This window comes from Alosa alosa, chromosome 20 (assembly GCF_017589495.1).
Source record: "Alosa alosa isolate M-15738 ecotype Scorff River chromosome 20, AALO_Geno_1.1, whole genome shotgun sequence".
NCBI classification, from domain to species: domain Eukaryota; kingdom Metazoa; phylum Chordata; class Actinopteri; order Clupeiformes; family Clupeidae; genus Alosa; species Alosa alosa.
This window is the reverse complement of record NC_063208.1, coordinates 25,655,756-25,681,425: the sequence shown is the minus strand read 5'-3', so window position 1 is coordinate 25,681,425 and position 25,670 is coordinate 25,655,756. Positions and strand designations below refer to the sequence as shown.

General features: G+C 41.0%; 2 protein-coding genes and 4 non-coding genes across 6 annotated transcripts; all 6 read right to left on the bottom strand.

The window, feature by feature from the left end:
- Positions 1-8,059: 8,059 nt before the first annotated feature.
- rps5 (ribosomal protein S5) lies at positions 8,060-12,733 on the bottom strand. The gene is made up of 6 exons (XM_048229430.1): positions 12,655-12,733; positions 11,777-11,882; positions 11,245-11,454; positions 10,311-10,439; positions 9,640-9,738; positions 8,060-8,182 (listed from the first exon to the last, which is right to left on the bottom strand). The coding sequence occupies exons 2-6, from the start codon at positions 11,879-11,881 to the stop codon at positions 8,114-8,116; spliced, it is 612 nt and encodes a 203-aa protein (XP_048085387.1). The 5' UTR covers position 11,882; positions 12,655-12,733; the 3' UTR covers positions 8,060-8,113.
- LOC125285902 lies at positions 8,528-8,661 on the bottom strand. The gene has a single exon (XR_007192088.1). It is a non-coding gene; the product is annotated as a small nucleolar RNA SNORA3/SNORA45 family (small nucleolar RNA).
- LOC125285903 lies at positions 9,834-9,966 on the bottom strand. Its single transcript, XR_007192089.1, has one exon. It is a non-coding gene; the product is annotated as a small nucleolar RNA SNORA3/SNORA45 family (small nucleolar RNA).
- LOC125285901 lies at positions 10,733-10,866 on the bottom strand. The gene has a single exon (XR_007192087.1). It is a non-coding gene; the product is annotated as a small nucleolar RNA SNORA3/SNORA45 family (small nucleolar RNA).
- Positions 11,567-11,698, bottom strand: LOC125285900. Its single transcript, XR_007192086.1, has one exon. It is a non-coding gene; the product is annotated as a small nucleolar RNA SNORA3/SNORA45 family (small nucleolar RNA).
- Positions 12,734-17,810: 5,077 nt separating the features above from the next.
- Positions 17,811-25,631, bottom strand: ppt2b (palmitoyl-protein thioesterase 2b). The gene is made up of 8 exons (XM_048229429.1): positions 25,118-25,631; positions 24,170-24,323; positions 23,505-23,600; positions 23,005-23,112; positions 21,896-21,979; positions 21,079-21,163; positions 20,791-20,845; positions 17,811-20,249 (listed from the first exon to the last, which is right to left on the bottom strand). The coding sequence occupies exons 1-8, from the start codon at positions 25,301-25,303 to the stop codon at positions 20,106-20,108; spliced, it is 912 nt and encodes a 303-aa protein (XP_048085386.1). The 5' UTR covers positions 25,304-25,631; the 3' UTR covers positions 17,811-20,105.
- Between the last annotated feature and the right edge of the window lie 39 nt (positions 25,632-25,670).

The window sequence follows — 25,670 nt, the reverse complement described above, 5'->3', positions numbered from 1 at the left end:
GTTGCTGGTATCAAATTCAAAATTGACATATATTTTCCCTGAAATAGTCAAATCTGTCATTTTCAACATTTGATATGTTTTCTGTGTCCTTTTTTGCTGCTATATATGGGCTTACGAGGCCCATTGTATAATTGTATATTATCACATTCTGTTTTTATTTGCATTTTACAAAATGTCCCAACTTTTCCTGATTTGGTGACTGAAATCCAGAAATTAAAATGCCAATCTCTAGGTATGATGAAGGGTATGTGATGTGGGGCTATTTTAATTCCAAAGTTCAAGGGAACTTTATCAGGATGCATAGTATCCTGGATCCATGAAATAACTGGCCTTTGAAAATAAAAATCTGCCTGCCTCTATGCCTGCCGTTTACATGGGTAATTAAATGAATGTACAGGCCTTTCTTTACCTGGCATGCCCTCTAAATAATCTATTAGCAATGAGGTCACTTTTGAAGAGTTTTTTTGACCCCAAGATGATACCCTTTTCTGGAACTCTCCAACAGTGGTTCTTATGGGATTTTTTGCCCTTCTTATCATCCTCCATACTGTGCGTGGGGGTAAGATAACCATAGGTCTTTGTTTAAGCATGTTTGTCACATTTCCAGTTGATTAGAACCTTTTAATCATTGTTTTAACTGTAAAACATTTTCAACAAGGTACCACATTCTCTGACTTCAAGTCAACATTCTTTCTTTTTATTTAAATTTAGTGTATTCTCTTGTCCTTCCAACGTTGAAAAATTACTAGAGGATTTAGCCCCTCACTTTATTTTCATACCTTATTGAAAAAGAATGTCATGAACTACTTCTGAAAGTTCACAGACACTCTGATTAACTGAAATGTTGGAATTAGATAGGAAAATGCTTCTGTTATGTTTTGTAAGTTATTTATTTAAAATATTTATTTCTTTATGAGATTTTCCTTAAATTTGCCTCCATTCAAGAGTTGATTTTTCCTTATTGTTTTCATTGTGAGAGTACAATAAATCGCCAAAAGATTATTTTTTATACCTGTTTATAGTCCACTTTACCAAAGGTGCCAATAATTCTGGAGAGTACTGTAGATACCGATGGTTAGATGTTTGAACAAGGCAGAATATGGCGTGGGGGATTGCTGCGTCAACCTCTGTACACGCCAGGTTTTGTGAAATTCTGTCCATATGGGGCACAGCAATTTCTGAGTATGATGTTGTGAAACCAACTGGCTCTGCACCCCCATCTACAGGTCAATGTAGGGAACGACATCAAGTGCTTTTCCCCTGTGCCACTGTGGAGAGAACTGTATACAAGGGGCAGAATCAATTTGAACTACTAGTCAATTCTTAAATTGCTCTTCAAGAAGTAGATTTTTGAAAAATGCAATTAGAGACACAGGAAACATCTCTTAAATGTTCAGTATGTTGTCTTTGTACTAAAACACACACACAGAAATGAGTGCAGATTTTGACCACTTAAACTGTTTGATGATTTTGAAGGCATAAAACATTTCTATTCCTATGCGTTCTGTTTCAAGTTTGTTACTGGCTTTTGTTATACATCCCTGTGGCCCTTGGAATTTCTAGCACATTTGTTTTTGTATTGAAATTATGTATTAGAATTGTCTTACCTCCTACCTTCAACTCCTTAAATTTGTAGCACTGTTTTTTGAAGTAGCAACAACAAAAAAAAATGTGAAAATTTTAATTGAAAGTTAAAAGCATTAAAAATATGTAGGAGAGAATGAGTGAGGATGGGTGTTTTTTCTCTCTCGGCCTACTTGACCAAGTACATTTATAGCCATGTGAATATGAGAAAATAAAAACTAATGCATTCAACACAACTTTAGGATATGTCATCAATTGAAACATTTTGAAATATGCTCTAAAACACAATAAAATATTGAGGCCCCAAAAAGTGCTTTTGGTCAGCGTTCTGCCACCTGGAAAAGCAGTTACAAGCCTTTGTTGACCAAATTTTAATATACAATTTATTGAAAGCACCTTTCTGTTTATTTTTATAAAAATGTTAAGTATCAAAGGACATCAAAGACCATGTTTTCCAGCAATGGCTGCATATCGGAGCACTCAGGGCTCTTGCGTTTGTAGGCCTCCATTGTAAGATCGATAATGTCGACCGTGAAACAAGGTGGACTAAAACGCGAGGTCTGATCCAAAGTTGGTCAGAGCCTCTGTTCTAGGTGAGCCTCTGTTCCAGGTGTGCCTCTGTTCTAGGTGAGCCTCTGTTCCAGGTGTGCCTCTGTTGGCCAGGTGTGCCAAAAATCCTGTTGTTTTTCACCTTCACACACAAGTTTGCCACAGGGTGATGGAGGAGGCAGGGCGTTGATGGATGTCCATCTGGTGTCTGGAATAGCTCAGTTGATCAACCTCTCCAGCTTGTCAACCAAAGAGTAGGAGACTAAATAAAGAGTAGGAGACTGAATAAAGAGTAGGAGACTGAATAAAGGCTTCATAGGTCGGGATAGGAGACTGAACTGAAGGAGTATCAACCTGCTAGAGAGAGTGTAAATGTTCTTGGCTTCGATCACTGGCTTGTGGAATGTTTCTGTGGAACATGTTGAGTATTTGTTTGGGGTCTGGGACGTGGACAAGTAGGTGTGTGACCTTTGCACTAATGCCTGAAGTATAGTTAATTCAGTCAAGTTATACTACAGTTTATTCCCAATCACATTCCAGGACATTTTGCGTGGAGGAGTGTAAGATAAAGCTGCAGTCTCACACCAGTTCTCTTGGAGTAATTTTGACCACAACATGATGACAACAAGCAGGGAGATAATGAAGATCAGTAGTTCTACTCAAACTACTTGTGCACATAGGCTATGGAAGATTGGTCAAATCTAGCAGTAGGAAAGTTTAGGTGGATGACATGAAAGTGAAAGTAAGACATTCAAAAGGCCAACAAAAGTTAAGGTTTCTTTTGATATAGTACAAAGATGCAAAACAGAGATTCACTTTAAATGGAAAGTGTCTACTAAATGAATAAATGTAAATGTTCTTACTTTCTGAGGTGGGCAGGGGGGCCCTTTTCATGTCTGTACCCAGGGGCCCAGTGGCTAATAATCCGTCCGCCGAGATTACAAATACATTGTGAAATGAGTACATATAGTGGTCAGGTACCAGTCTCATATTTCTGACCATGATTGGTCATTGTCATAGATTTGTGTCTGCATGTCCATTGGCGAACATCTTTTCGTATACATATGATATGTGTATTATCTGTCTGATGTATTATGTACAGCACATTGGTCAATGAAAGCTGTGTTTCAATGTGCATTTGAAAAAATACTTACTCACTGACTTACTCACTGTATTAATTATATCTCTCTATGCTTGTCATGTAAACCCCAGCAAGACTACTCAGACCCTATGACTTTGGCCTTGTAGCACAGGTGAAGGGAAGAAGGGCAGACAACAACAAGAGGATGACAAAATCATTTTTAAAAACTTAAAACTGGGCACCATATCAGGTAATCAGATAAAAGTTTATCCCCAATTATCTTTATACAGTAGAGACAAGTACTGTCCATTAGAAGATCTAAGAGTCATGTACAGGGACGAGCACAGAGATTTTGAAGGGCAGGGGCTAAAGTAAAAAAAGAGCACTTCTACTACTAACCGATTTATTAAAATACCCTCACACTCATGCAAATATTCATATCATACATTCACAGAAACACAAAGGTCTTCATTATTAGAAGTATTATACAATCCACCCTTTCACATGTAAGGGAAGGCTGTCTATAATGTATTGATGAAGATCTATTGGCAAGGAACAAACTAGTAGAATGAAGGCCTATTAGGTATAAGCCTACAATCAAAATTATGCAATTAGCCCTAATGTTTAAGGCAGGACACAGGCACAATATTTTCCCCTATGTAGGCTAATGGTCAATTTTGAGATTTTGGTTTAGGCTACTGTATCTTATTTCACTGTAATCATGGAAAGATTTTTTTTACTACCCTGTTTGCACCTATAGACTCAATTTCTCACCAAACAAGCTATATACATATTTAAACTTAAGATTTCAGGGGGAAATGCTGTCTTCATGTAAGTATTAAGTCCCAGAGCCAGACAGGGCCATGCAGAGACCTTTTGAGGGGCAGGGGCTCAAATTCAAAAAAGGACACATGGAACAAGATTTGTTAACTATATACAGTTAAAAACAAAATGAGAATACCCTTGGCAAATATTGATTTAATGTTTATTTTCTCTTTATCAATATGCTTGTTCTGACTGAAAATGACACTGCCATTGACGGACTGAGGTCTGGAGTCTGGCTGGGCCACTCTAAAATATTGATATCGTTATTAACAATTTCTTGCCTTGTTTGGCTGTATGGTTTGGATCATTGAGTGGTTTAGTGGTCCAATGCTGCCTATTGGGGCAGGTCTCTCGGCACATTGCCTGATCTTTTCCTCCAGAATGGGTGCATGGTTCAACAATATTTTTCATTCATCCTGTTAACATTTTTTTAGAGTGCAGACGGTGAGGAGTGTAGAAGATGGACAAATACCTGTCATGTTTGGAATGATGGCAGAGTTCAACTAAACAGATTTGATGCAACATATTGATTGTTGATTCTTCGCTGGAATCTGGCGTAGCAGGTTCATGGCTCTTCCACTGAATTGTGGACAGACACTCATGTATAAAAGTCCCCTGGAGATCCAGCAGCTTTACCTCACACCTGAGAAACAGAGCATCTGAGATTTTCAGCCTCAAGGTAATGACCGATAGTATACATTCTATATGTCTGCAACACTTACAGGCTAGCTTTGTTGCTTTTTTCACTAATAATGTTTCAGTGTGTATCTTTATTGATTGAAAGGAAAGTGGTTAACAACAGAAATGTATTTCCTTTCCAATCTCATCTCATGGGTCTATAGATTTATAACGTAAATTGTCAAATCATTTTTAAATCAGGGTTAAGCTTCTTTATGCTTCCACATGATGTGTGGCAGTTTTGACATATCTAATGGATAATGTCTTGCAGCATTCTCACTGTGGCCCTGAGTCTTCCTCCCTCAGGTGATCTTCATCATGGGCCCTCTTTTCTTTCCTCTGCTCGTCTGCATTGCCCTTGCGTTCAGCCAGGCCAGCAGCCAAGGCTCACAGTGTAAAGAGAACTTGAAAAGTTTGAAGATTCCTGCTATCGTTTTCATGAAGCTGCAGAGACATGGTAGCCTAGAAATCTAGACGCACCCTAGCGGCGACAAATTAATTTGCTCAGCCTGTACGTCTAGTATCAAACCATAGGGATTTCTATTGGCTGACGCCGTGGACGTCATCCAATCACAGCACTCTATTTTGTTAGAGAGTCTTAAGGCGGGCTTAACAGGATGGCGACAGTCCTGCGACGGTGAACAACAAGGAAGGTGGCTATGGCGAACGAAGAGCGGTTGTTTGAATCAGCGTTGGCGTCAACTTTGGAGGAGTTGGACTTGCTTTTCTTTGAAAGTTGAGCAACACAATGCACTTAAGTCATTCCTTTCGAAGAAGGATGTATTTGCCGTTTTGCAGACCGGATACGGATATGGTCGTAGCACTGGCCTATTGCATGCCTAGGCAGTTTGAAAGACAATTCCCTGCCCACCCCTTGGATTAAGCAAGGTGAATGGCTCAATTCCAGACTATACATTTCAATATAGGATGGCCCGCCAGGCTAGAGACATGGGACAATGCTCAGGTAACCGTCTCTCATCCATCTCTCATTTAAAGCTCAAGTTCCTCAGGCAGTGACTTACATTAAAACAATCATTCAGCTCATTCAGAAGCCTCATTTCACTTCAAGACTAGCGAAACAAAAGGATAGATTGATAAGACATACTAAATCAAGATGAAATTATGCATTGTGCTCAATATTCTCATATCTGTAGATAAGATGTGCATCACATGGAGGCAACCTGATCTCTATCCAAACCCCAGAGGAGAACCAATATGTAAAAAGTCTTTTTCACAAGACAAACAACCCTGTTGTCTGGATCGGTGGATATAAACCGGTCATGTTTAAGGTAAAGGTAATGTTGTGAAATACTTTTCTTGTTGTGAAATACTTTTTAAAACCTTTTTTAAATGCCGACTATGTTGGTTCTTGCTTCATTACTAATGTGCTGCCTCTACTGCTCATCCTGTCTCTTGACACTTGGAATTCTGCTTCCAGCATGGCCGGATCTAGAATGGGGCTGGGGCCTTAATGTGTTTTTCCCCACCTAATATGTGGCAGACTGACTGGAATTGCGTCCAAATTCACACACCTCCTTCTTGGTTGTATTGCTCACGGAGTACTCATCACGCAATGATATTAGCGCCAAGTTGCTGTGATAGACGATTTGCGGGAAAATTAACGTTGAACTTACTTGAAATTAAATCATAGGCCCATTTGCATTCTGCACATTAGGCCTACTCTCGGTGATATATCTCACAAACTCTTGGCAAGCCATATATCAAAATAAACAGCAGACCTTACCATATGACGATATGAAGCATGTATCTGTAGGCCTACAATAAGTTGTGGAGCTGTGAAATTGCATCATTACATGGTCTCCAACTTTGGGCTGAAATTCTAATGTAAACTATTTATGTCAGTACATACATTTTTGTAAATTGCTTAGCCGTAGAGTATCCTTACTATTCCGTTTTCTATTTATTTATTTTAATGACATGAAAACAGGCTAATGAATTGTATACACATATCCTTATGCACTATGCACAATTATTTTTCCAGACTCAAACAAGCCTTCCTCAGAAATCAAATTACTCTCTTGCATCATTAAAGGGCAGGCACTCAATTAGACCACCTCCAAAACAATGTATGTATAAGTATATATACTCTTTAGATCCCGTGAGGGAAATTTGGTCTCTGCATTTATCCCAATCCGTGAATTTGTGAAACACACTGCACACAGTTAGGTGAAGCACACACTAATCCCGGCGCAGTGAGCTGCCTGTAACAACAGCGGCGCTCGGGGAGCAGTGAGGGGTTAGGTGCCTTGCTCAAGGGCACTTCAGCCGTGCCTACTGGTCGGGGTTCGAACCGGCAACCCTCCGATAACAAGTTCATGACATGACAAAACTCGCCAGAAATCCTCATTTAAGGAGTAATTTTTCAATATTTTATTCCGGGGGAGCATGCCCCAAACCCCCTAGCCTAACTATGACTAACACCCCTGCTGCTGGAAAAATGTGTAGAGGAAATAATGATTTTGGGTTCCCAGATCAAGTGATGTTTACTACAAAAATGGTCCATTCTTTGTGCCCACTCAAAAATTATATTTGCACTGTCTTTGCGCATATCTGAGCAGTCTAGATCCAATCTCGGCTCCCAGGGATGGACAGCGGATGAAATACAAAAACTGGGGGAGATCAACCACGTAATTTCCCAGATAAAGATGCAATGCTGATGCTCCAAGATGGTACTTTTCTCTTTGTTGCGGATCTCCTAGCCTATACTAACAAACGCATTATATTTAAAAAAGCAACATGATCAATCGCTAACAACTAAGTGCAACTAGAGCGCTATAACGCATCTAAAAGGGGCACTGCGCTTTTGCCTGTTTAGGCTATTGATGTTTTTGTTCTCTTGAGGGTCGTGACTTTTCCATGCTGACATATCCGGGTTGAAAGAAGACTGTCCATGCATGATGGGCTTTCTTTTATCTATTTTTTCCAAGATCTGGCAACACACAGAGGCTGTAACTCCACTGACAGTGTTCGTGACAGAGGTGCTTTCCCAACACCAAGGCTGATTTCAACCTAAATGGCTGGGACAATTATAGTGATGCATAAAGGGGATTGATTTTGCATCTAGATATCTTGTACAAGATTCTGATAAATGTGTGGGGCACTTTGTAAGCACATCTAGGTTTTCCCCTTAAAGTTTGTAGAGTGTAAAACCAGAGACTTCCTAATGAGGACACCAGTGGGGAGGAGAGAGGGGAGGAAAAAAAAAAAAGGGATATGTGCACTGCAATATGGCCACCGAGTGGAGGGACTTGTCTAAAGGACTTTGGTAAAGCTCAATCCTGATTTGTTAACTCCAACACTACTTAAAGAAACAGAAGCCGCTTTTGTATTTCCATCAATTTTATTTCCTCCTTCTGTAAAAAGTGACAGACATGCTTAACGGTTAGACTTGGCCACTCTCTCCAGCTCATCCTTCTTCTTGATGGCGTAGGAATTGGAGGAACCCTGAAGCAAGAAAAAAACATGATTAAGTCCAATTGTAAATGTGCATCAGAAGGCACTAGATCTCCTGTAGATTAGCCTATTTCACAAGATGTCGCCAGCGTGTAAACCAACTTCCGCTGAACTTTCAAAGCCATTGCCGGTTGTCTGCTGTCAAACACATTAAAAATGCAGCATTTTTTCCATGGTTTAGGTTTGTGGATGTAAACAGTAGTAGAAAGTCACTCTTCTGCAACGGTCTAGAGGAAGGTCAGGAAGATGCTTTCCTCTGCCAAGGCATCAATAACCTCAGTTCAATGAAGCTGGAAATCCAGAAATTGTGAAAGGGGCTAATTGGGGTAGGGGGGTTGGTGTTTCTGAGCTGGTGATTGGCTGCGCAACAGTTAAGCAGCAGCCAATGAATATGCAAAGAGTTTTACTCTGCGAGGACTCTAGCACATCCAGACAATAGTGGAATGTAAGGACGTGACTCTAGTCTCGCTTAAACAGAACAGTGTAGGAACAAGACATCTGGAAATAGTGTACAGGGTTTTGCAAGTCAAATTTAAGATGTTTAATGCCAACTTCAGAGTTTAAATTGTCTTAACTACTTCAACATCCATAACATCTCACTAGTGCACTTAAATATTTTAACTGTTCTGGACAAAGAGCAACTGCTTTGGTACATCGACACATATGCCTATACAACTCTTCTTGTATCAACTGCTAATGTCATCGATCAAAATAGCCCACCATGACTTCCTGAATAAATATAAACAGTTTCTTCCTGTTAAGATGCAAGTTAATCTAAACGGATACACATTTTTTGATCACAGTGAAGCAATGGGGATTGCATCATTAGCTTTTCCTGACAGGATGAGGACCTCACTGACACGGCTTAGCCCACATTGTTAATGTTAGCTAGTCAGAAAACTGAAATTGCAACTGCATTAGGGAGCTATGCCTACAGTATGCAACTAGCTACAAAAACACAGCTTATGCTCCACTATCTCACATTGAGTGATTAATGCCCTCTCACTTTATGAGACCTACTTTACTATCATCATTACCATCAACAATTCCAGCGCCATTGCAATAATCAGCACCATCATGTCAAATATACCTCTTTGATCCCCTGTTAATCAGGAAGCTAACTCCATGCTTGCCACTAAAACTACACTCTGCCTAGTCCTGTTCACTCTGTCCCTCCTTGACTTCCTGGTCAACTGTGTCCATGGTGTCTCGTATGCTCTGCACAGATTCTAAGCAGAACTACACATCTTGCCGTGGGATGAAATAGATCTCAAGTGTGCCTACCAAAACGACCCAAAGCTGCCATCTTTGCCCATATGAGATCCAGATCTCCTTATATGGGCAAAGATGGTACCCAGATAAATGAACTTGAGGTCTATTGTGACGTTAGACGGCAAAAACTAATACATTGTTTCAGAGAGACCTGGGGAACCCTATGCTTGACTTACCTTTGCGGCATTGATAAGCTCATCAGCCAAGCACTCAGCGATGGTCTTGATGTTTCTGAAGGCAGCCTCTCTGGCACCAGTGCACAGCAGCCAGATAGCCTGTGGGAGAGTTGCAAAGTACACACTTCAAAAACAGAACATCCACCAACTCAAGATAATATTGTTATGCACAATTGACATGGTCCAGATATTAAGTCTGTCTCTGAGCTGGTGATTGGCTACGCAACAATAAGCAGCAGCCAATGAATATGCAAAGAGTTTTACTCTGCGAGGACTCTAGCACATCAAAACAATGGAGGAATGTAAGGACGTGACTCTAGTCTCGCTTAAACAGAAGACTACAGGAACAAGACATCTGGGCTACTCATCTGGAAAACCATGACATCAACTACCACAGTGGACAGCACCATAACACTAGCTACAGGGCAGGCGAGGAATATTTCTGTGCTTGATGTTAGCTAAAAGTTTAAGCTGTTATACATAATTATCCATTATCAAATTTTAAAAGGCCCAGCTCGACACTGAATTCCAGCACAACAATTGAGAACTTTAAGCTCTGCAGCTAGCAAAGTGGATAACGGCAAACTTTGACAAAACAGGTGCCAACTAGCCCTAGTATTGCCTTGTAGTTAGGGAGTCACAGTAGCGAAGCAGGTTGTGCTTGGGTTTACCTGGTTGACCCTACGCAGAGGTGACACATCTACGGCCTGTCTCCTGACGGTACCAGCACGGCCGATACGAGTGGAGTCCTCACGAGGTCCACTATTGATGATGGCGTTCACCAGAACCTGAAGAGGGTTCTGTACAAGAGAAAGGACGAGTCGCATTAAAGACTACAAGTAATGGTGACCCATTTGCCGGTTGTCCGCTATAAACAAACTGATTAATTCAACATGCAACACTTTTTTTTAAACTTCTGAGTTTGCAGAGGTTTAGGTTCAAAGATGTAAACAGTAGTATAATGTCACTTTTCTACAGCACAGTCTACAGGAAGGTCAGGAAGATGCTTTAGCCTATCAAGAGATCAATAACCTCAGTTCAATGAAGCTGGAAATCCAGAAATTGTGAAAGGGGCTAATTGGGGTAGGGGGGTTGGTGTTTCTGAGCTGGTGATTGGCTGCGCAACAGTTAAGCAGCAGCCAATGAATATGCAAAGAGTTTTACTCTGCGAGGACTCTAGCACATCCAGACAATAGTGGAATGTAAGGACGTGACTCTAGTCTCGCTTAAACAGAAGAGTACAGGAACAAGACATCTGGTAAATAGAATGTACTGTGCACCGAGTGTAAAGACTAGTAGTGCCAGGTGTTACAAGAGCAGGTGGAAAGGCATGCAAATTAAGGCATGCAAATTAAACAAATTAGATAAATATATCAAATTATGCATCAGTATTGGAAGACCCATCTGTACTAACACAATGCTTGGTTTAAAAAGTGTACATTTAAAATAAAAATATGAATGTCTAATCTGTTAAGTGTAAATGATTGGTTCTGTTGCTGTTCACATCTGAACTGGCCATAGGTGTCCAACTTCTTTGACCTGGACAATCCTAATCATCTTATACAGTTAGAACTCTATGATTGACCACTTAGATAGAAACCGTACCTCGCCGGTCAGGAGATGAATGATTTCGAAGGCGTGCTTCACGATGCGGACGGTCATCAGCTTCTTGCCGTTGTTGCGACCGTGCATCATCATGGAGTTGGTCAGACGCTCCACGATGGGACACTGGGCCTTGCGGAAACGCTTGGCAGCATAGCGCCCTCCGGAGTGGGGGAGGTACTTGGCGTACTTCTCCTTTACGGCAATGTAGTCCTGCAAGGCACGTCAAGAAAACAGATAAGCTAGAGTGGTCTACCTGTAACTAGTATTAACATGCACATAACGTACATTTAAGGTTGGTGCGTACAACATCTACAGCTATTATTGATGTTTCTGAGCGGGTGATTGGCTGGGCCAATGAAACGCAGCAGCCAATGAATTAGCAAAGAAAATTTCTCTGCGAGAACTATAGCACACCAAGACAATGAGTGTGTAAGGATGTGACTCTAGTCTCGCTCCCAGACATTGGGCTATTGGTTGGGCTATTGGTTGTGGGTGTATAATAAATTATAATAAATAACAAATTAAATTTTACCTGCAGAGAGATGTCATTAATCTGAACATCATCTGTGCTCCATTTCCCGAAAAGCTTGATCTCCGGGGTTTCGGCAACAGCGGGGGCAGTCTCCCAGTCTGTCATCCTACATAATGCAACAAGGTAGTAGGTGAATTCACAGGAATGACTTTCAGTAAATGTATCATTCATCCTTTATTCTCGGAAGTTCATTGAGGGTAGTCCTCATTTTCAGTGAAGCCAACAATACAAATACATGCGTTTAGTTTGTAGTCAACGCCAACTTAAAATCGTAACATTACTTTAACATTACCCGCTAGACTTTAATTACTTCAGGCCATTACGTAAATCATCCATCTCCGTAAGTTTGGAATAAATTACTTCGGTGCTCGGACATGCTATATTATCACAAATATTCATGAAATTGGAGCGCATGTTGATCTAGCAAAACTGCGCGACTATACTGCAGTCCTCTACAAGCTAGCAACTAATGCTATTCTAGCTTCGTGTCTTCTCAATAAAACTGGCAAAGTTGGCAATCAATTCTGTTTTGCCTTTCCATTCCACAAAAACTACAACTTTCCATAACTGTTGCAGTTAATCATTTACATTATTACTTACTGCTCAATTGGTATACAATGGCTACACTATCAACCTCATGTCAATAACGCTAACAAATAGCCAGCCCGCTAAGAGACGTCCATGTAGAACGGCAGTCACACATGGAGAACAAGTGATTTCGGAATTGCTTTATGAAACGTTTTAACAAGCAAAATGAGGTAAATCGACCTTTCTTTACCATAAAAGAGGTGTACAAGCATTCTAACAACAAGAAATCCTCAAAAGACCACCTATTCAGGTGCATAAAAAGGGCGATTTTCGATCTTTTTCTTACTCACTTGTGTACACGATTCCACTCCGCACTCCCTTACGACGGAAAAGGGCCTCATGGCGGCGATTCGCCTAAGACATAGGAAGGGCTCCAATCACTTCCTGTGGGGCTACAACATCAGCGTCTGGGTCTTGTAGTCCAAAAGGCCTACTTTTCTGTGGGCGGGAATGGGAAATACATGAAGTCATGGTCATAGCCTACTATGCCTTTATATATATATATATACAAACATAACAAAATAAATAGTTAAAATAAACTGAATTAAAATTTGATCAAATAAATTTCAACCCTAAGGAAAATCACATCCCGAGTAGCTCTTATGCCTTAGACGTACGGTAGGCTATGCTAAATAGGCCTACTCACTTGGGCCCTTCAGAGAGATAGAGGGAGGGGGGGTTGTTGGTCATTTTGTGTCTGAAATTCATAATGGTGGGTGGGTATAATGGGTACAAATTGTAACCCAAATTATGAATTGCACAAAAATTTTTTTTTTTTTTTTGTGTTACATTTTTTTTAGATTAGATTCCCCATGCAAACTTTGAAATGAACAAACTGAACAAAAATGTTGGTAGTGTTGCATATTGATATTAATGTATTGAAGAATCAGATGAAAATACAGTTGCTTAATATATACTTATAGGCCTACACAATATTGATAATTTAAAAGTAAAAATCACATAGGCCTATTATTTAGGAGGACTACCCTCGCAAAAAAGGGGTGAGGGTCTGTTTGTTTCTGTTGAGTAGCCCTCCATATGATTTTGGTCTTCAGGTAGCCCTCATCTCCAAAAAGGTTGGAGACCCCTGCTCTACAAGAAAGGGCAGAGCATGCTGTACTTCCTGAGGAGGCTGCGGTCCTTCAATGTGTGCAGCAAGCTCCTCAGGATGTTCTACCAGTCTGTTGTTGCCAGCGTCCTCTTCTATGCAGTGGTATGCTGGGGAGGAAGCACAAAGAAGAAGGATGCGGGCTTAACTTGACAGGCTGGTAAGGAAAGCTGGCTCTGTAGTGGGAGCTGAACTGGAGTGCATCACTTCAATATCTGACAAAAGGACCCTGAACAAACTGATCAACATCTTGGACAATGAGTGTCATCCACTCCACAGCACTATTGTAAAGCAGAAGTCAAGTCAAGTCGGCTTTTATTGTCAATTTCTTTACATGCACTGGTCATACAAAGAATTGAAATTTCGTTTCTTACTTTCCCATGCAGACATAGACATGCTTTAAATACAGACATAGACATACTATAGACATAGCCATAGACAATAAACATTAAATTAAAGTGCAAGACTGAAATATAGAACATGTATGTATCAAAATAGAAATATAGGACATATATATAAAAAAAAAAAAAAGAGAGGTAGTTGTGTTGTATATTTATATAGTCTTAACAGTTACATGAAGTTTAAACTTGTGCTTGTGTGACCTGTATATTTACATTGATATGCAGTATGCAGTAATTTCAAGTATATCAGGCTTGATGTGAAGCAGCAACACGTTAGGGCTGCGCAGTCACAGTGCAGTTCCACAGGGCGGTGTTGGGGGAGGGGGTTAGGGTAGACAGGATCCTAGTTTCCTAGGTTCCTGGCAGGCTGGTGGGGGCTGTCAGTGATGGGAGAGTGGGTAGAGTGTTCAGCATCCTGATTGCTTGGTGGATGAAGCTACTTGCCAGTCTGGTGGTGCGGGGAGCCGGAGGCTCCTGTACCGCTTTCCAGAGGGCAGGAGGCTGAACAGTTTGTGTGCAGGGTGGGTTGTATCCTTGACAATCATTAGTGCTTTTGCGGGTGAGGCGGGTGGTGTAAATGTCCTGCAGGGGGGGAGTGGTGCTCCAATGATCCTCTTAGCTGTGTTAACAGTGCTGGAGGGTCTTCCTGTTCTGATCTGTGCAGCTTCCCCACACTGTGATGCTGCTGGAGACGATGCTCTCAATGGTCCCTCTGTAGAATGTAGTCATGACAGGAGTCGTGGCACTTGCCTTCTTCAATTTGGCGCAAGAAGTAGAGGCTGCTGGGCTTTCTTCGCCAGTGATGCTGTGTTGGTGGTCCAGGAGAGGTCGTCGCTGATGTGTACCCCCAGAAATTTTGTGCTGCTCACTCTCTCCACAGCATCTCCATTCGATGGACAGTGGTGGCAGTTGTTTGTGGCCTCTCTGAAAGTTGACAACAATCTCCTTGGTCTTGCTGACATTTAGCAGGAGGTTGTTGTCTTTGCACCATTTAGCCAGCAGGTCTACTTCTTCTCTGTAGTTAGCCCCCATCGCCTTAGTGATGAGGCCCACCAGTGTTTGTGTCATCCGCAAAACTTCACCAGATGGTTGGAGCTGTGAGTGGTTGTACAGTCATGTGTTAGCAGTGTGAAGAGCAGGGGGCTGAGCACACACCCTTGAGGGGCCCCCGTGCTCAGGGTCAGAGTGCTTGAAGTGTTGTCCCCATGACACGCACTGCTTGTGGTCTCTGCAACAGGAAGTCCAGCAGCCAGTTGCAGAGGGAGGTACTGAATCCTAGCTTGTCCAGTTTGCTGATGAGTTGTTGTGGTATTATGGTATTGAATGCTGAACTGAAGTCTATGAACAGCATTCTCACATATGAGTCTTTATTGTCTAAGTGGGTGAGGGCTGGATGGAGGGCAGAGCAGATTGCATCCTCCGTGGATCGTTTGGCTCGGTATGCAAACTGGAAGGGGTCCAGGGTGGGGGTAGGATGGCTTTGATGTGTGACATGACTAGCCGCTCAAGCACTTCATGATTATGGGCTGGAGTGCTACAGGACGGTAGTCATTGAAGCATGATGGTGATGATTTCTTTGGCACGGGTATGATGGTGGCAGTTTTGAAAAGTGATGGGATGACTGCTTGCTCCAGAGAGGTGTTGAAAATGTCTGTAAAAACATCCTTCAGCTCTTCTGCACAGTCCTTCAACACTCGGTCCTGGTATGTTGTCTGGGCCTGCTGCTTTATATGGGTTAATGGTGGCTAGTGTCCCCTTCACGCTGGCAGAGGACAGGTACAGGGGTTGGTCGGGGGGGAGGTGGGGTTTTCTGTGGGTGAGTGTCATTTTGTGCTTCAAAACGGGCTAAAAACTGTTCAGGTCATTTAGCAGAGAGGTGTTGTTCTCACAGCTCCGTGGGCAGGCTTGTAGTCAGTGATGGCCTGTATGCCCTGCCATAGGCTCTGTGCATCTCTGCTGTCTTTGAAGTGTGTTGTTATTTTGTCTGTGTAATCCTTTTTGCCTTCCTGATGCCCTGGGACAGGTTAGCCCTCGCTGTTCTTAGGCCAGCTACATCTCCAGCTCTGAAGGCTTTGTCTCTGGCCTGATCAGCTGGAGACTTCGCTCACTGCCTTGCACAACAGACAGACTGAGGAAGTCATTTGTCTCCAGGGCCATTGAACTGTTCAATGCTTCACTTAAGGGAAGAGGAGAGATAGACTTCTCCGCATAGTCTGTCTGCCTCTTACCCCCTCCATGTTTGGATACTGTCTGTCCACTAGCCACTTTTTACCACTGTCTTTCTGCCTCACTGTTTATGCTATATTAGCACATATGCATAACCCTCCCTCCATGCCCCTCCATGCCACAGCTGAATTATAGTTATATATATATATATATTTATATATATATATATATATATATATATATAGATAGATGTTTTTCTATAGTTTTTTTATTATTATTACCTTACCTACTCGCTGATATGTCCATATTTATTTTATGCTGGTCTCTAGACTTTATTCTTGCGCTGTTGCACTGTTGGACTCATTTGCACCATCACCATGACACTCACTCACACAGAGCACCTTACCTTACTATGCACAGAGAATCACAGGCTCAGTCACTGCCTCAGTCATTGCAAGCGCCTCTTGATTAATCACCAACTATGTGGATACTGTTTTTAGAATTGATTTAGATTAAGTGTTAATCTAAGTAGTATATTTAGTATATTTAGTATATTCTTTATCTTCTTCTGTCCTTATTGCTTAGTTGTGTTTTTTATATTATATACTTTTAATTACTTTTTTTCTGCTGTTAGTGAATGTGTGTGTGTGTGATGTCTGTATGCTACTATCTTGAATTTCCCCTGGGGATCAATAAAGTATCTATCTATCTATCTAAAATCAGATTTGTTTTTCAAAGTGCTTCCTCATTCTTCTAAACCTCCTACTGTAATTTTGAGAAAATTTGCAATTTAATCCAATTTAGGTACATTTAAGGTTAACTCAGAGTAAGGGGTCAACCCATGGGCGGATTATGAACTTTCGGGCCCCTGGGCCCAGATGTATTAGGGCCCCCCACTAATTGTCGTATATGTGGGAGGGGGGGTTTGGGGGTCCTCCCCCAGAATTTTTTAATTTGTTTGATGTGATTTCCTGTATTCTGGTACATTTTGGGGATGGCCAATACTAAATTCAATCAGATTCATAGCCTACATCCTGATTTGTTGATATTGAGGCAATGATTCCATGCAAAGGCTTGGGCTTCAGGGCCCCTGGGCCTGGGCCCGGTAGACCCGTGCAGTAATCCATCCCTGGGTCAACCTCCTAATGTTGTAGGAGGTTTATCACTTACTCTGAGTTAATTTACCTAGGTTGGTCACTAAACCACATACTTGGAATACCCCCCAGGGCTGCTCAACTTCATTATCAAGTGGGTCAGATAGAAAACCCCTAGGTCTTTGCGGGCCACCCAAAATACGGTGTTGCTAAATTGATTCCTATTGTGACTATAAGAGACATGCGTTATCATGTCAGGGACATGAGTATCCAGCTACATTTAATACGTTCAATAAAAGATATTCCCAAACACTATATTCATCTCAGAATAAATAGCAGACATTTTATTCATCATGCATCAAAAGGCTCTCAAAACAATTCCAAACAGGTCCTTATAGTGCAGGTCCATATAGATTATTTGTATTTATATCACATTCACACCCAACTTCTGTCATAGCTCATACTTTTTAAAAGAGCAGTGAAACAGTATCCTGACTATTTTATTGATTTATTGATAGTGTAGTAATGGCATCCAGATTTGAAAGCACCATGAGGGCAGGCTGCAGGTGAAATCCAACGGGCCACTAGTTGAGTAGGCCTGGTTTACACAATAGCTGCCGCCATGTAGTGTCCCTTAATTTGATTGATTAGTCAGTCAAACAATCAACACAATAATGTCAATAAAACTGCCTTTTATTTAGAAGAGCAGACATTAACAACATTCTGAGGGAAAACAATGTTCCATTTAAAATATACAAACACATGTTTAGGACACAGATATCTTCAAGTACAAACTGTAAAGCACATTGGTAAAATGTTTTCAATAGAAAAACACAATCTAAAAAGGATAGGTTTCTTTCAAGGTTTCAAACTTTAAATGGAAGGGATGTCTGTTGACATTGTTTGCAAAAAATGAAACATGCTTCTTCCATTTGGAAAATAATATTAAAAGGATAAAGTCCTTAACAGTTCTCCTTGGCATCTATGGGTTCAAATGTCACAGGGCAGTGAGACCTTGGTAGCTTTAGACAATCCCACATTTCCTAAGAGTGTATTAACTGAAACCAAGCTAGAAAATATATAGCCAGTATAACAAGTGATACAAGCTTAACAAAATGTTTTGTTTTGTTCTCTCACATTTAAACTACTACCATTTATGGTCAGAGAAAAAAAAAAAGAAACCCTGACCTTCAGGACCACTCTAGGCTAAGTGACACAATAATAGATAATAACACACACAACAAAATTGGACAATCATCAGTCTGTGAATCATTTGTCCAAATTAAGGAGAAGCATGAGGAAAGGAAACCTTAACATAACCTCAAACAACGATAAGAGAAATGGGTTTGTTTGGCCAATCTAGATCAAGGACTAAATGTCTTTTTTTCTGAATGAAAGTTCAGATGGTCTACCACTGACCAATTGATCTTTAAAAATAAAATAATAATAGTAAGAACAGTAGAAGAAGATAAAAGATATGCAAACTAGACTACATAAACATAAATTAAAACTTATTTTCTTTTTTTTTTCAAAAGCAGAGAAATAAACAAGCATTACACAGTACAAGTAGATAAATTAACACACACACAATACTGCCATGATTAATAAAATATCTACATGAGAAGGTTATTTCCTTTCAATCCTAAAGGATAGCTTTCAAATAGACATTTACACTCCATACCCTTTTGTGCAAGTACGGACTTCACTTTTCCCTTTTAAGTCCCTTTTTCCCTCTTTCTCTCTTACCCACACACACACAGACACAGTCACACACCCACACATACATAAACAGACACACACACACACACTACAACAACATTAAAATACATTACAAAGATGAAATAATAAAACAGCTTGTCAACTCTTGCCAGACTCGTCTCCACATAAAATAGATTTTGAGCCCTGGCCTGAGGTGTGTGTGTCTACTAGTTTCAATGAGAGGTATGTCACGGCATGGAACACATAAGACAACGGTACAGATGAATGTCAGTCTAGCATTGCCCTATAATTCCTAAGAACACTTTTCCCTTTAATGAGTTTCTACCTTTCCCTTTCTTATAGTTCTATTTCACCTGTCCCTTTCTTATAGTTCTATTCCACCTGTCCCTTTCTTATAGTTCTATTCTCTATTTCACTTTACTGTCCCTCAGGGGTGTGACACTAGGGGTGGCACAGGGGCACAAGCAGTTAGAAGTTGCACTCTTTGGGCAAAAAGTCAGTGTGTGTTTGCCAGCGGCTGGTGACTTCATATGTAACTTAATCACGGGAATGGTATAGTATAATCAAATTTACACTAGATTTTCATGCTCAAGAGAGCATGATGCCAAAGGTGTACTCAGGACCAGTGTAGCACTTTCGGTTTAAATGTAACTCTTACGGATGACTGAACATTTAAGGCATGATTTCTACTGCATACGTGAGCTAACATGCTTTAAAAGCAAAATAAAATAATAATTAAAAATATATATATATTCATGACATGATTGAGCATGAAGTAAAACCTCGAATTAGACTCGATGCTTGCATTGAGACAGCAGAAGTCTTCTCAGGCACAATGATTCATAGACTAAGTCGTTCTATATGGATCACACATAGGCACACATTTACAAATGGTAAAAAAGATGTTTGTGTGCGGAGTAAACTGTAGTAGGAAGTGTAAAGTTGATTGAACGTGTAGCGCTTTTCCACACATAGGGTGAGGACATAAGTTTGTTTCATTTTGTTGTTTGTCGTAACAAAACAAAAAACACGTTCAAATATACTGTATTTGTATATGTGAAATTCTGCTGAAAAATATACCACGTCTTCTTGCCTCGTCTTGCATTGACTGTGTGCATCTCACTCTCTGACGGAAAAGGCACAGGGGTGAGAGAGTAAGTGAGTGGCTGGGTGGTTGGGTGGGTTGGTTGAGTTATAAGGGTCGGATCGGGCCGTGTGTCTAACCCTCATGGTACCCGAGAGGAAGACGAGCCTTAGGTCAGCCATTTCTCCATACAGGTAGTGAACACCGTTTGGTTGGAGTGCCAGTAGACGTGCTGGACGCCAGCCATTGCGCATAGGACCACGTCCCCACGAGCCTGCAGCGTCTTCAGGCCAAACGTGTCCCGCAGGTACACCTGAGCAAGGCAGATCAGGAGAGGGAAGGGATCAGTTCAACTGGCTACAAGTGCTTGGGACAGTGGCTGTACAAAGGATTTAGGAGTGACTTTGTTCTTGAAGAAAGGCCAAGAAATAGCAAAAGATGGATATACATGGTCTCCAAAACCATAATGCACAAGTGTCATATCTAGCCACTCTTCCTAGGAGATGGGAAATTTCCATTAGTGGGGCCATTCTTTAAAAAGTTACTCTTAAATTAAACTACAACAAGTTAGGGAGTGATGGAAGACATGTCACTTTTTAAATGAATAAATGTCTGTTATATGCTTATTAATCAATGCTGTTAATGTTAAATGTAAAATGTAAATGGATAAAGGCTGGTCTTTGTATCAGGCATTTATTTTTATTTATCAAAGAGCAAAATAACCTCATACAGGGACAGCGACTAATTATGACTCTGAGGGGTGTATGTCCTTTGCAGAAATGTGTCAGGCATGGACATGAGACACTGTTACCTGGGACATCATCACAAAGTATAAACATATTTAACAAACATACCTCCTGGTTCTTCATTTCAACAACAGTTTCGTTTTCATCATAAAATCCAAACTGACTGTGGGAGAAAAGAGACAATAAAATATGAGAGATACAGACACTTAGCACCACCATAACACCAATGCCAGGTCATAAAATCATGCATTTCATATTGACACTTTGGAAAAAGACATGAGGTCAGTGCTGTACGGCAGAAAGTAGACCAGGCTATAAAACACACCTAGAGACGCATCACATGATTTGTGAGGAAAATCCCGAAGGATTAAATTACAGACAATAGCATAGGCTCACCTTGACTCCCACGGAGTGATGACTCCGTCATCTGGCCCGCCAACTAAGACGAGCTTCTTCATGCGAAGAAAGTTGTTTTTCCACTCTGTAAGATCAAGACACTAATTAATCCACATGTGGTCACCAACATAGGTTTGATACACATGGCTTATATGGCTAAATTCGGTTGTCTAGTGGTTCTCAACATATCTGGGCCTGGGACTCAGAGTTATCATTATCATTAAGTCATTACTAAAGTTAAGAAAACTTTCAGACACCAGAAAGTAAAATATTTTCTCAGGATTGTTGTTCACCACACAGTTGGTGACTTATTCAGAACTATACGTTGACCCGCTCCTTTTCTGTCAAAACAAGAATACTCCAGATGGCCCTTCCACTTCTGAACAAAACTAATCCCTATTGTGTTTCTAACAAGACAAAAAAAGTTAAGATACATCTTGGGGCCCAAATTTTGAGGAAACTCAAAGACATGATTTTAGCTGTGGCTGATGATACTAGAACACTTCCGGCTAGATTGTCTATTCTGTAGAGGACACCTTACACTGACATGACAATGCCAGTGATTTAGGACCTTCAGTGGATCACAGATCATACCCTAAGCACACACGCACAGTCTCAAGTTAGCCATACATACCAAACACTCTTCCCTTCCATGCATACACACAGTTCAACAGATGTGCCGTGTCAATCAACCCAGATGGGTATCACAGGTAAGCATTAGACATTTCACTGCTGCCATGACACACCCACACCCACGCAAACACACGCAAACGCGCACACAGACACAGACACACACACACACACACGACTGACTTACGGGTAGCATTGGGGTTCGATCTCTCGTTGTTCAGCAGTGCCAAGTAGTCACTGCTGTTGATATACATATCTCTGTGATGAGGATCTACAAACAAACACAAATCCATATACACTCATCATGAGACAAACTTAACTGACCCGACACATAATCATTCACCATAAACATATTCTATAGTGATGTTTGCATAAAAATGGTGTCAGTCTATGCAAAATGACTTCCATTTGTTAAATCAAAACAATATGGTCAGAAATGTGTCCCATGTCCATGAAAACTGTCCCATGTCATGTGTCGAAAAGTTCCCATAGAATCTTACAAAATGTTGCTCTTAAAGCTGCAGTTGGCAAGTCTGACAGATTGAGGGGACTTAGCCAAAATTTTGAATGGTTACAACTCTCATACCCCTCTCCCACTACCACTGTGCACCCTCTCATCGAGTTTGTGCTCGTCAGTGTGCACCAGAGTGTGATTGACAGTCAGATCCCACACAGCCCTGCTCTGATTGGACCAGAAGAACCGGGAGCTGTGGATTTTTGCAAAACAAATAACAGGCTCTAGGTGGAGGTAGAAGTGCGGGTTTTTTTCTAAAACGGGCTGATTTATGTTGATCTGTCGGAGCATAGTGTCGGTTTCAGTGAATATGATCAAAACAATCTTGCCAACTGCAGCTTTAGAACCTCTTATCATGCATGACAACAATTACACAATTACAAAATGATTGTAAATGTAAATCAGGTTTCTAGGCCAAGTATACTTGCGTATACAAGGAATTTGATCTCTGCATGTATCCCATCCGTGAATTAGTGAAATTCCCATCCGTGAATTAGTGAAACACAGTGAGCACACACTAACCCAGAGCTGTGAGCTGCCTGCTACAGCGGCACTCAAGGAGCAGTGAGGGGTTAGGTGCTTTGCTCAAGGAAACTTCAGCCGTTCCTACTGGTCGGGGATTGAACCGGCAAGCCCGAAGCCCTAACCAGTAGGCCACGACTGCCCCACCAACAAAAACAACACTCCCTATCTTAAGAAACACTATTGACACTGTGTCTAACTGCATAGCAAAAGCCTTTCTGCACACTATTGTTTCTATAATGGTTTTCCACAATCCTCACCATTCCAGAAATTGCAGATGGATATTCTTTGACCCACAGATGTGTAACAGAAGTGAAACAGGTTTGATTTGACAAAGGAAGGAAAGAGGTACTTCAGGTAATCCGTGTCTGGAAAAAAACAAAATGGGATAGACAGTGAATGAAAGCAGAGTGGCAACCATACAAAAAATGGCAATGAGAGACGAAAAAACAAAAGTGCACTTTTAGCTGTGGATACACTTATTTATTTATTCATTCAGCAGACACTTTTCAATCCAAAGTGACTTCCATATGTCAATTCCATTACAAGGGATTACATTGTCCCCGGAGCAACTTGGGGTTAAGTGTCTTGCTCAAGGGCACAACAGTGGAATCCCTATATTGAACCCACAACTTGACTGGCTACTACACGCTAGCCCAGCTCCTTTACCACTACACTACCACCACCCAAAAAAAGAAGTGCATTTTGAGGTGTGGGGAACTGAGGTTAGCCATCAGAAACTGCTGCGTTTGAAATGTACCTCCATACTGGCCAGCCTGAGGTGAGGACAGCGAAATGAAAGAGTGGACATTGTGGTCCGAGAGGGTCGACAGAATGCCTCTGCACACCAGACCGCCTGAGGAAAAAATAAGAGGATTTTAATGAGTGGTTAAAAAAATAACACCTCTGCCCTAAAATTCTGCATTCTGTTTCTCAAACATGGTTACATTAGAGGATAACATAGAGGATACAATATATTAAAGTAGCTGAAGAGATGCATCATTACTATTTTCTTCATCAATGTCTAAATCTTCCCTGAAAAAACAGTTTCACTGGGTTAAAGTAGGACTATAGGTAAAGGAATTAATTGCACTGATTTATATGCAGCTATATTTTTGGACCTAATGGACTCTAGGAGTCAATCAACCATTAGTGAATCAACCATTATCTGAAGAGGCTTCCATTAAGACCTAATGTATCTTAATGGAAGTATGACTATTGTGCTCACCTCTTTCTTTCTTTCTTTCTCTGCATACAAGACATCTTTCTATCTATTTACCTTATATCTAGCTTAAATTAAAGGCTTACTTTCTATGTTTTGCTTTGAATAGACAATTTACCATTGCACTTCATATTGCTGGTTAGAGTCAAAGTGTACCTATCTAAGGACAATCCCACATACACATTAACATTCAGAGGAATCACCTTGAGAGTAACAAATGAGGTGGACGCCATCAGCAGCATTTTGCATTATGGGATAGATTGCCTCCTTGAACCCCTCCACCTGTTTCCATAGCGGCTGTAGGCTGGCGCTTCTGTCAAACAGGTCGATCACTGACACATTTGTGCCTGGGTGAGACTGGGTAGAAGGAAGGAAGGAAACTGAGGTTAGAGTCTCAGCAACGAAAAGTCGAGAAATGAGATGGTGGTGTGATGGATCTTGTATATTTATTTTACAGAAACTGTGTACTTGTGTACTTTTACACTAACTGTGTACTACAATAAATGAGTGTATTGTGTGCTTAATTCTTTGTCGCTGCTAGATTTTTTGGGGGGCCCATGAATGAATATGCTCTAAACACAGAGGGTCATCACATTTAGCCTGATAGGATATAGGATTTCACATCAGTCATCTTCAACATGGCCATTACGACTGTTAGTTGGTTTACTTCCTTGAAAGCGCTGAGTCAGTCGTCCCACCCAGTAACCGCCAATGATACACGATGTTCCACCAGATATGAACATCTGGCCTGTCTGGACTCTGCATCAGTTATTGGCCAGATTGTTAAATTTACGCGCTGTTAAAATGTAACACAATTACGCGCTAACAATTCTAATGACCTAGTGGCATCAGCTTAAGCCTAGTGGTATATATATATATATATATAAAAAATACTAGTGAGGCTGATGTGCTGACAATCTTCTAAAAATCAAATGCACAATGCAACGAACGCCAAAACACATTTCCTGAAGAAAAGGATTAATATGTATCCAATCTCAGATTGCAGGACACAAAGCAAAGTGTGACCATTCAAGGTTCCACAAGTGCCTTATCGTTTTAAGTCACTAAGTTTGCTCAAAGATGTTTGGTATATCAACAAGGTCGCATGTGCTACTTTCTAGAGTTATTCACTATAGATAAGTTAAACTCACCTGATTTATAAATCTTTGCAAATTTACAAAATCGCCGGAGCTGTCGAATAGTCCATGGACAATGATCACTGGTCGGTACCCCAAAACAGCGGAGAAAAAACAGGCTCCGAGGAGGGACCACAATAATCTGGTCGCCCCGCTTTTCTTCTGGTGATGTAACGTTACTCTTGCGCAAAACACTGACATTGCGTTTTCCCCAGACACGGTCCCTTTCTTAATCCCTTTTTAAACAACAGCACGTCCGAACAGTAAAAACAAGCAGCAAAAACGTTAAGCAGGCAGCGGTTACCAAGCTAGCTGGTCATTGTTATACCTGAAGCAAAATACTGAATGTAAAAACAGCCTTAAAACATTACAGATGTGAACGGGTCCCTTTGTCAACGCCCAGCTATTTACAGCCCTATTCTGGTTAAATGTGCATGTGTTTTTGTTTGTTTACTAGCTAACGAACGTTTCTACTCATCACCACTTTCTATCAACTCCGTCGGCATATGGCGTGCTGCATCAAGTCTGTATTTGTATCCAACCTGTTTGTTCCGGTTTCTTGATCACG

Coding starts and splice junctions, on each gene's coding strand:
- rps5 (XM_048229430.1), bottom strand. CDS start 11,881: ATGACAGACTGGGAGACTGCCCCCGCTGTTGCCGAAACCCCGGAGATC. Junction 10,440..11,244: donor TTCATCTCCTGACCGGCGAG/GTACGGTTTCTA, acceptor TCTCTTGTACAG/AACCCTCTTCAGGTTCTGGT. Junction 9,739..10,310: donor CTCTGCGTAGGGTCAACCAG/GTAAACCCAAGC, acceptor ACTCTCCCACAG/GCTATCTGGCTGCTGTGCAC.
- ppt2b (XM_048229429.1), bottom strand. CDS start 25,303: ATGTCAGTGTTTTGCGCAAGAGTAACGTTACATCACCAGAAGAAAAGC. Junction 24,324..25,117: donor TGCAAAGATTTATAAATCAG/GTGAGTTTAACT, acceptor CCTTCTACCCAG/TCTCACCCAGGCACAAATGT. Junction 23,601..24,169: donor CCTCATTTGTTACTCTCAAG/GTGATTCCTCTG, acceptor TTTTTTCCTCAG/GCGGTCTGGTGTGCAGAGGC.